We start from the raw sequence: 10,496 nt of genomic DNA, 5'->3' as shown, positions 1-10,496 counted from the left end.
CTCTATCGGCCGCGTCCGGCGTCCCGTCCAAAAAGGGAAAGCGATGCGCGTGGCGTGGCGGCACTTCCTCCTCCGCCTGCCTCGCCCGCCATGGCCGCGCGCGCCAAGGCCGCCGCCGTCGACGACCACGACCCCATGCCGCCACCGCTGCCGCTCCCATGGCCGCGCCCAGCGCCGCTCCTCGTCATGCTGTCCCTGCTCGCCACGGCCTCCTACCTGGCCCTCACGCGCTTTCCCGCCGCGCTCCTCCCGATCGCCCCTCGCTCTCGCCCCCACGACGCGCCCGCGCACGCGCCCGGGGACAGCTGCGCGGGGTTCTACGCGGGCGCGGGGCCGGCGCGCGAGGTGTGGGCGTCCGTCGAGGAGTTCGGGGCCGTGGGCGACGGGGCCACGCTCAACACCGCGGCGTTCCGGCGCGCCGTCGCGGAGCTGGGCGCGAGGGCCGTCGGTGGGGGAGGGGCCAGGCTCGACGTGCCCCCCGGGAGGTGGCTCACGGGCAGCTTCAACCTCACCAGCCGCTTCACCCTCTTCCTGCACCGCGGCGCGGTCATCCTCGGCTCCCAGGTTAACGGTTCATTCATTTCTTCTTTCTTTCTTTGTTTAGACAGTAATTAATACAGTAGTAGCAGTGCCAAATGCTGCATCGGCTTCGCTGTAGGAGCTAGGATTCTATTCTAGGAGGTGGTTTGAAATTTTGCTCAGCGTTTCTGCTCAAGCATAGCATGCAATGCATGCGCACAACAAAACGCGTGGTTTAATTTGCTTGCTCGATCAGTGGCCTGGCTATGCATGGACAAGAAATTTGTTCGTTACATTGGTGGGTTCAGAAATTTCCAAAGCCTTGCGTAACCGGCCCTCCAAACATTGGGATGCTCGTCGTCGTCAAACTAGGTAGATTCGGCGCTTGTGCTGTCACATGCATGCCATGATCCGTGTGCAGACAGATACTAAATGTATTGGAGAAGTCACATGCTTGGCCATGGACGGTCGCCTGGTTCTCTGCTGCTTCCTTGTGAACTCTGCCACCACATTATCTGTGTGCCTTTGCTTTGTCCCCACTGCATGCTATGCTGCTTCCATTCCACCTGGACTGGGGTTGCTGGCCCGAGTTGAAGCCTCTTTTGTACTTTACATTGCTTCCACCTTCCTCTTATCTGTCGTCTGTGCTAAAGCCAATAGAGAGGGTAGCTGTGTCACTTCTCCTGCTACAGCTACTTCCAATTCCAACAGAACAAACAAGCTAGTATTAGCTACTGCATGGGAAATGGTGAGCTTCAGTTGGAACACACTGATCATAATAATCGTAAGCCATCTTGCGTCTTTTACAGCTAATGCCTGTTCCAAAATATTGTGAACGCCAGTCTATGCCCATTTTGTTTGTTTGTTTGTTTTTTCCCATCTGTGTCAACCAAGGCAAAAAGACACAGCTGCATGTGTGATCTGTATTACACTACTGTAGAGTCTGTAGTACAGTACTGTAGAGTCATTATCAGGCCATTCATTTATAATGGCAACAGGATGGCTTTATAATTGAATTGATACCCACCATGTTAGATATATATATTCTGTATTGAATACTTGTGTATTCAATCCACATTTAACTAGGCGAATGATGCCCAGCGCTTCGATCGTAGCTGTGTACGTATGCTCATTACAAAGCTGTATAGAGTATTTTATTCACTAGCAAGCTGGACTATCATGTGCAGGATCCAGAAGAGTGGCCTCTCATTACCCCTTTGCCGTCTTACGGGCGCGGGAGAGAGCGGTTAGGACCACGCCACATCAGCCTCATTCACGGAGAGGGCTTAAACGATGTTGTTATTACCGGTACGAACGAATTTCTAGCTATATATGTCTACTTTCATGATCGGGTAATAAATAAAATATTTTTTTTTTGCCTCATCGCGTTAACAAACATCGTCAGGTAGCAACGGGACCATAGATGGGCAAGGTCATATGTGGTGGGAGCTATGGCGGAACCGAACCTTGAACCACACGAGAGGCCATCTCATCGAGCTTGTGAACTCAACCAACGTCCTGATATCCAGTGTCACGCTGAGCAACTCCCCTTTCTGGACAGTACACCCGGTCTACTGCAGGTCAGTTCTAGCGAGCTGGTTCGATCCGTTGCATTTCCTGCTAGAGGAACATTTCCATTCTATTTCTATGTAAATGAATGAAGTGCTGGGAAAGTGATTTTTTTTATTTTTGATATTCGTTTGTCAGCAACGTGGTGATGAAGGATTTGACCATACTGGCTCCCCTGGATGCTCCAAACACAGATGGCATTGATCCAGGTCTCTGCGCTAGCTGTTACTTTCATTACCATTAACAACTCGATCTCTACTGACAGCTTCTCTCGCTGATTGGAACAATAATAATGGCAGACTCGAGCTCTGAAGTTTGCATCGAAGACTGCTACATCGAAAGCGGAGACGACCTCGTGGCCGTCAAGAGTGGCTGGGACCAGTACGGGATCTCATTTGGCAAGCCGAGCACGAACATCGTCATCCAGAGGGTTTCGGGCACGACTCCGACGTGCTCGGGCGTAGGCTTCGGCAGCGAGATGTCAGGAGGCATATCTAACGTGCTCGTCCGTGACCTCCACGTGTGGAATTCGGCGCAGGCCGTGAGGCTCAAGACCGACGTAGGGAGGGGTGGCTACATCACCAACATCACCATAGCCAGTGTGGCCATGGAGAAGGTCAAGGTGCCGATAAGGTTCAGCCGAGGCGCAGATGACCATCCTGACGACAGGTATGACCCGGCCGCGCTGCCGAGGATCAGCAACGTGCTGGTCAGCGACGTCGTCGGTGTACACCTGCAGCGAGCACCGATGCTGGAGGCAGTGCCTGGCGCAGTTTATGAGGGGATCTGCTTCAGGAACTTCAGCTTCAGAGGGATAAGGCGGCAGCAGGACAGCAGGTGGCATTGCGAGTCTGTGTATGGAGAGGCGCATGACGTTTTCCCTGCACCGTGTGAAGAGTTCAGGAGAGATGGATCCTCCTCCTGGTGTGGACTTCTTTGACCAACTACTCTATCTAGTAGTAGTACATACTACAGCGCCCACAAGTTTTGGGAGTGGATGATATAGGTTTTTTAGATTATACAGACAAACTCAATTTTTTAAACTTTAATTAGTCTTCTGTTTTCGAATGGGGTTAGAAATATGTGTTGGGCACCAAATAGACGGGCGACGGTCTGCGGTACCTTGCAGCACACAACAGTACCTCCTCTCTCAATCAGCACCACCAAAACACTAAGACGAACCAGGCTTCCTTCCCCTCTCTCAATCAGCAGTACCACCCAGCAGCAGTTCTTCTCCCACCACCACCTGAACGAACGCAAGCTGCAGGACCGCACCAGTAAGGCTGGAAACGAGCCGAGCTCGGCTCAGCTCGGCCCGTTCATTAAACGAGTTGGGAACAGAGGCTCGCCGAGCTCGGCTCGTTCATTAAACGAGTTGGGAACAGAGGCTCGGCTCGGCTCGTTATAGGCTCACAAGCCAGAATAGAAATGCAGTCCAGAATTCTAGATTATAGGAAATATAACATTAATAGTTCATCAGTTGCACTTGATACTTATAGTTATTCATCCAACTAATGAAATATATAAATATGATGCATCCAACAATACAATAATACAAAATAAGAAGTGTCAGGTACTCAAGTCTCCATGATTCATAGCAGCATGACAACATATATTGTCTAAACAGAACAGATACTTGCATTTGCATAGTTCATTGCACCTAATACAGATACTTGCATTTGCATAGTTGCATTTCTTCATCCAAAAACTAAAAAGTAGATTACAGAACAGTTCATCCATGCTTGTTGTCCACCAAAAATAGAACATAAACAAATACAAATAAGAGAACCATGACCATGAATCCATGATGTCCATTCAGGTTCAGCCATGACCAATTGACCATGATGTCCATTCAGGTCCAGGCCATTCAGGTTCAGCCATGTAGACTCCATCCAACAATCCATTACAAAAATCATCAGTCCTACTCCAAGTCTCCAACTCTAATTTTGATAGATATCACAATAGAAAAAATATAACAAGTTAGATCCAAATGCAAAGTAAACTTAAAATAAGTATTGAATGGACACTTTTAAAGAAAAAACCACTCAACTAGCTAAGCATAATACAAACTTACAAAAGGATAATCTAGTTGCTCTCCACCAAACTTTTTGGAAATGAAATGTTTTCGACATCGTCCTCTTGCTCCTAAAAATAAATAGAGTAATTTGATTGAGTGGTTTAAAGAAACCTACTATAATAAAACAATACAAGAATAGCATAGTACCAATACATACCACATATGTAAAACTCCCATCATGTGCACCTCGAATCCAACTAGAGGAGCATACCAATGCCTCCACCGTAGAAGGGCTTAGAGAGCTACGATAGTCATCTAGAGTTCGACCACTAGCGCTAAAAGTAGACTCAGAAGACACAGAGGTAGCTGGAACAGTTAAGAACTTCTTTGCCATCCTCGACACCACTGGAAATCTATGTGAGTTAATCTTCCACCAGTTAAGCAAACCAAACTCCTTGTCAACTAAACTCACATTTGTTTCATCCAAATAGATGAGCAACTCACTCTTTGATGGGTTCGCTTCAGTAGATGATAAGTATGACTGAAACTCACATGAAGCTGAAGGCAAACTGCATGATCTATCTGTGGTCAAGGATGAAGATGCACTAGGCTTGCTTTGAGCAGCTTTTCTCACATGGTGCGGAGGACGCGCATGACATCGTCCACCCAACGCACTTCAGCATGCCGGCCTCCCTCCTCCGCCTCGGCTTCGCGTCCTAATACGGCGTCGGCAGCAGCCTCCCAGCGGCGGCGGTGGTGCGCCCGCAGGCCACACGCCACGGCCGGACCTGGACCGCCTTCAGATCTGAGGCCCGCCAGCCCCACGCAGGCGGAGGGCGACGACCGCGCTCCTCGACGACGTGGAGGCGGCACCATGACCAGTCCCCCAACAACGCGGATGCGGCGTGAGAGCAGCCCCACGCAGGCGGCGGCCAGACGCACAGACCCGGCGTTGATGGATCGACAGTGCATGGCTGGCTGCAGTGCCTACGGGCAGCGGTTGTGAGGCCAAACCCTAGCACGCGATACCATATTGTGATTTGGGGGGTCAATTTTCATGTGTACCTCTTCCATATATGCTATATGCACAAAGGACCCTTTACAAATGTTCTAACTCCAACAACAACGGCCAAGGTGCCAAATATCCATATAAGATGAACATCAAGAGATGTGCCATCAGGAAAAAAATCAACATCCACACAACCGTTTGGTTCGTCTATCTTCTTGTCAGTTCCAGATCGGATGAACAAACATTTTGCAATCAGAGAAGAGCTTTTTCATATCGTCAGCTATTATACCCCATAGTAGATTTCCAACATACGTACTTGTTACGTCCCATGGTATATTTCCAACATGTCCTATTAATCCCTATTATCAACTTTGATGCAAAATCTTCTTTTTTATGGTTCCGTTTGTAAGGCTGGGTTTTAGGATAAGATCCTCCTCTGAAATGGATATCAAGAATGTCACTGCCCATGATTAAAAGAATGAGAGGGGTAGCACAGAAGGACGTATATGCTTACACATCCATGGTTAATGCTCTCTATTTGGCAGCATCAGTCTGAACAAGAATAGTCTGTCAGACAACACAGATACCTTTGAAACATAGCGATAGTGAAATGAATAGTTTGGTAAAGCTCTATGATAAAAATTACGAGGCAGCAGTCATTGCAGATATTTCAATTCATTTCTATGATTATGTATTTATGTGCAATTAAAATTGAAGTTAGGACCATACAGATTCAAGGCTGAACCGCTGAAGCATCTAACATCATATAGAAGACCATACTACGTTCCTAACCCAGGTCTGTTAACAAGTCAGATCGATGTCTGGTTATGGAATAGGAATGTTGAACATGTAATAAGTTGGTGTCCCCAAATGAAAAAGAATCTTATTTTTTTTTAAAAAAAAGAAAGAAAAACTGGCTTATAAACTGACCTTAACAGTGAGAAATGCAATACCGCTGAAGTTCCCACTACCGGGAAAGGGCATGCAGTCAATCATTGTGATACTGCATCTAAAGTGCATTCATGGCATCTATGAACACCGGTAATTAACAGAATGTAGAAGTACAATGCATTCCCACAAACCATTTCCATTACGAAGCTAAGTTAAAACATTTCTCACATTGTGCTTTTAAGTAGTTAAAATTGATAATGATAATCAACAGATGGCCAACAAAATATTTTTCATCTCGTGCTATTATGCAGTTAGAGATCAATTTGCTTTATCCAGTTGACCAGTTGTCCAGGTAGGCCCTGCTAGAGATCGTGTATTCTCCCATCATTTTCTAGTTGCCAAAACTTACTATCTTAGCTTCAATTTGAATCAAAAGATTATATATGCTTGCTCCCATAGTTGGGACTGTTGTCTGGATAGCTTGCAAATGTTTATTATTTTGATGATAAAGAGTGGCACAACTATCAGCCCCATCATATCATAAATATTTAAACCAAATTCTGATTGAAAAAATATGGAATCCTAGTAAGGACCAATAAGACAGACTAACAGAAAAGGCAAATGACCGACAATGATTACAGCAGCATATAGTTCAGCCTTAGTGAAATCAATGTTTTTAAATCGTATAGTCGACCTAGTCGCCTTAGGGACGATAAGATCGACTAGGATGACTAGTCGACTCTAATCAGTGGTTAGTTGTTCTGACCTCCAGGAACTTATATTGTGGACAATTGTGTAATAGAACACAATTTAAAATGATGGTCAATTGCTAGTGCTTACTTGTGAATTTTGATGGGTAGTAAAGGTGTTGTTGCTGGTGTCCCACTCCCAATGTTGCTGAGTTGCAGCTCTTGTTCCTGAAACAAGGATTAAATGAGAAGTGGCAATGCAGCATCCAAACCATGGTTTTTAAAGCGGTAAGGCGCTCCAAGGCGTTGGACCACCGCCTAGACGCCTAGGCGACGCCTAGGCGAGGTAGGCGGGCAAGGCGCCTAGGCGTCAGACCACCGCCCGGACGCCTAGGTGTCGCCTAGGCGACGCCTTAAAAACAGTGAACCAAACAATGAATCAAAATAGATAAGTAGGTAACTAAACCATATGACCAATCAACCAAGTAAAAAAGAATTAAACCATATGACCAAGCAACCAATAGCCAACTATAATGTTTTTCACACTTAATTATTGCAGCTACACGCCTACACTTGACTTTAGGTGTACTACGTACATGATTTTTGTGATGATTTTTGAAACATTGCAACATGGTATTTTAGCTAACAAGGGTGCCATATAATTTCCCTACAATTGTATTAGTAATTCCAAACTGAAGAAAACTGGAATCTTATTCTTAATAAGAAACAAAAGCAACAACCACCCAAAAAGTTGTATCAGCTAGCAATCAAATCTAAAAGAAAAAAAAGGGTTTTAAGGAGATTGTATTAGGCTTAATGAACTGAATTAGTACTGCAATTTAACTTCACTCCTGCTAGAAACAACAAAATGATAAGTTATTACAGGGAAAACGTTAAGCTGAAGCATTACAGGTCATCTTCATCCTCCACATGTAAATTATTATTATCGATACACCGTACACGTATTATCGTAGACCATACCCGATGGGGGAAATTGACCAACTATGAATTTTGCAAACACTTTGAAAAGCACATGCCTTGTAAAGTTTATTGGGATTCTTGATAATTTTCAGCTGTAGCACATTGTACATATACGTGAAAAATTCGTGGTGGCAGTTTGTAATTTGTATTCAGGGTTTCTACCCTTCTTTTCTTCTTTAATATAATGATATACAACTCTCCTGCGTGTTCGAGAGAAAAAAAAAAACTAAATACCGTAATCGTACCTCAGATTTTTAGCTTGCGAGAGAGGCCTCGTCACCAATATTCCTGACAGGAACACTTTCCAGCTTTGAAATGGTGAAACCGGTGCATATCTCTGACAATTATCTCTCGATTCTCCACGGCTGACATATATTTGATAGCTAGATGACAATCCTCACATATCCGCAGGTTTTTAATTATCCTGATTGGAGTGGTGCACCCAGAAGTCATCATGAGTCCAAAGGCTACAGCCAGTTTTTCACCATGGTATCTTAATGCAAACTCCCTTTCCTCTTCTTCCAACTCATGCAACACTGAGTCAGTTTTAGGCACATAACCAACATCAGTAATCTTTTCGATCAGTTTCTCCAAATATTGGTAAATCTCTGAAGTTTTGGGGTGAGACTTCTCACCCATGCGAAACAAATGAGCAACACCAGCAATCTCAATCAAGCTATATCCTATTGGCTTCTTCAATCTTCTCTTAATCATTGTATCCCTCACCTTCTCAACATGGTTCATTTTACCAGACAAAGCATATAGATTAGAAAGCAGCACACGGTGAGATGGACTCTCAGGCTCGAGGGCGATCAATCGCTCAGCAACCTCCACTCCAAGATTGAAATCCTTGTGCATCTTGCATGCACCAAGCATAGCTGTCCAAACTTCAGGTCCAGGCTCTCCGGGTATCGAATCATGTATAAATCGCATCGCATCATCAAGAAGTCCTGCCCTTCCATACATATCAACCATAGAGCAATAGTGCTCAACACGAGGGACCAATCCGTAGACACTCTTCATTGAAGCAAAAGCATCCCGGCCCTCGCTTACCAATCCAGCATGTGCGCACGCAGACAGCACCGCAACAAAAGTGACATCATTGGGTGGTGGCCCTTGCTGTCTCATCAAATTGAATAGCTTGACTGCCTCGCCGCCATGTCCGTGCATGCCATATCCTGCAATCATGGAGGTCCACGTAACCACATTGCGTTCCTGGAGCATATTGAACCACTCACGAGCCTTGTTCACAAGCCCACACCTGGCATACATGTTCACAAGTGCAGCACCAAGAACCACATTCATCTCCATCCTCTCAGAAACAATGAGCTTGTCCACCTGACGTCCCAAGTCCAAAGCGCCAGCCTGCGCACAGGCAGAGAGCGTGGCCACAAACGTCGCGGAATCTGGAGCTTCCCCGGCCATTTGCATCTCCCTATACACCTCGATCGCCCTTCCAGCGAGCCCGTTCTGCTCGTACCCTGAAATCATCGCGTTCCAAGCGACTACGCTCTTGTCACGAATCGCGTCGAACAGCTTGCGCGCAACATCCAGCTGGCCGCACTTGGAATACAGCACGACGAGCGACGTCTGCACGAACCGGTTGGAGCCGAGCCCGAGGAGGACGGCGTGGGCGTGGATGCCCATACCAGCGCGGATCGCGGACAGGTCCGCGCAGGCCTTGGCGACGGAGGTGAATGCGAAGCTGGAGAAGGGGAGGGCGGCGGCGAGTAGGCAGCGGTAGAAGGCGAGGGCGGCGGCGGGGAGCCCGCGGCGCGCGGTGGCGCGCGTGAGGGAGCAGAAGAGAAAGGAGTCGGGTGCCGGGTGGGAGGCGGCGAGGAGGCGGGCGTAGGAGGCGGCGCCGGCCGCAACCGCGAGCGTGGCTAGCTTGGTGATGAGCGGCAAGGAATCGCCGTGGCCGGAGACGACGAGGCGCGCGTGGGCTTGCTTCAGAGGACCCAGGCGCGGGCCGGCGAGGAGGAGGGAGTTGTATTCCGGTGAGCGGCGGTGGGGATCCATACTGCAAACGGAAGGATCGAATCCGATGGATAAACTGGCTATTTTCTCTTGGCGGGCTTGAGGTCCAACGATTTTTTTTTGTTTGAATCTATATTTTCAACTTTCTAAATCTTTATTTTTAACTTTTAAAACCCACGATACAGAATAATTTTTATCTCCTTCACTCTAATGTTATTTAGTTCCTCCCTCACCCCGCGTCCTTGCCGTCCCCCTCTCCCTCTCTCGCACTCTCCCTCTCCCTCTCTGGCATTGCCGTCGCCAGCCCGTCTATGTAATCGTAGCATTAACATCGATAATATTTACTATTTATATCTTTACACTAGGTGAGTGCCCGTGCGTTGCAACGGAAACATATAATACCACAAAAAATTATGTATAAATGTATGTTATATATACGAGAAAAGATAGTTAAGATAAGCTAGCAGAAATTTGCATCCAATGTTATTGAGAAGTGTCTTACTTTTGGTTTTCATGAGCAACGACAGATTCTGATCAATGAAATGATTGGTAGTTGGCACAACTGATGAGAACGAACCGCTACATGTTTGTTTTCAACAATGATTCTCAGCTCACCTTTTTCTTTTAAAATCAGTAGTTGGCACAACCACTCTATAGCACAGCTCAAAGCACAGAAGCAGACGCCTAAGAAACACAACACCCGTCGGTACCAGCGCAGCGTGTTGCCTGCTGGTGACACAATGACGCGCAAGACATTATGGTGTCGACTACCACCTCCTTGGACATCTTCATGAACGGGTCCATGTTGTGGTGATACCAGCCATTTTGCCTCACTCCTATGAAT

At 46.8% G+C, this 10,496-nt stretch overlaps 2 protein-coding genes across 7 annotated transcripts; one reads left to right on the top strand and one right to left on the bottom strand.

Annotated features, from left to right (window-relative positions):
* On the top strand, positions 1 to 3,154 carry LOC100281863 (polygalacturonase). Its single transcript, NM_001154783.3, has 5 exons — positions 1 to 564; positions 1,707 to 1,827; positions 1,925 to 2,099; positions 2,227 to 2,297; positions 2,388 to 3,154. Exons 1-5 carry the CDS (start codon positions 91 to 93, stop codon positions 3,026 to 3,028), a joined length of 1,482 nt encoding a protein of 493 aa, NP_001148255.1. The 5' UTR covers positions 1 to 90; the 3' UTR covers positions 3,029 to 3,154.
* Positions 3,155 to 3,616: 462 nt separating this feature from the next.
* Positions 3,617 to 9,889, bottom strand: LOC103628932 (pentatricopeptide repeat-containing protein At2g33760). Of its 6 annotated transcripts, XM_008650124.4 has the most exons (6): positions 7,921 to 9,854; positions 6,846 to 6,922; positions 5,629 to 5,666; positions 4,323 to 5,550; positions 4,163 to 4,233; positions 3,617 to 4,028 (listed from the first exon to the last, which is right to left on the bottom strand). In XM_008650124.4, the coding sequence occupies exon 1, from the start codon at positions 9,692 to 9,694 to the stop codon at positions 7,952 to 7,954; it is 1,743 nt and encodes a 580-aa protein (XP_008648346.1). In that variant the 5' UTR covers positions 9,695 to 9,854; the 3' UTR covers positions 3,617 to 4,028; positions 4,163 to 4,233; positions 4,323 to 5,550; positions 5,629 to 5,666; positions 6,846 to 6,922; positions 7,921 to 7,951. The 6 variants fall into 6 exon arrangements, with proteins under 6 accessions (XP_008648346.1, XP_035815754.1, XP_008648344.1 ...); XM_035959861.1 differs by having other exon boundaries at positions 4,323 to 6,922; positions 7,921 to 8,853; positions 8,937 to 9,889; XM_008650122.4 differs by having other exon boundaries at positions 4,323 to 5,666.
* Between the last annotated feature and the right edge of the window lie 607 nt (positions 9,890 to 10,496).

This window comes from Zea mays, chromosome 6 (genome assembly GCF_902167145.1).
Source record: "Zea mays cultivar B73 chromosome 6, Zm-B73-REFERENCE-NAM-5.0, whole genome shotgun sequence".
In the NCBI taxonomy this organism is placed as follows: Eukaryota; Viridiplantae; Streptophyta; class Magnoliopsida; order Poales; family Poaceae; genus Zea; species Zea mays.
The sequence above is the reverse complement of the archived record's forward strand: the minus strand, read 5'-3'. Positions and strand labels throughout refer to the sequence as shown.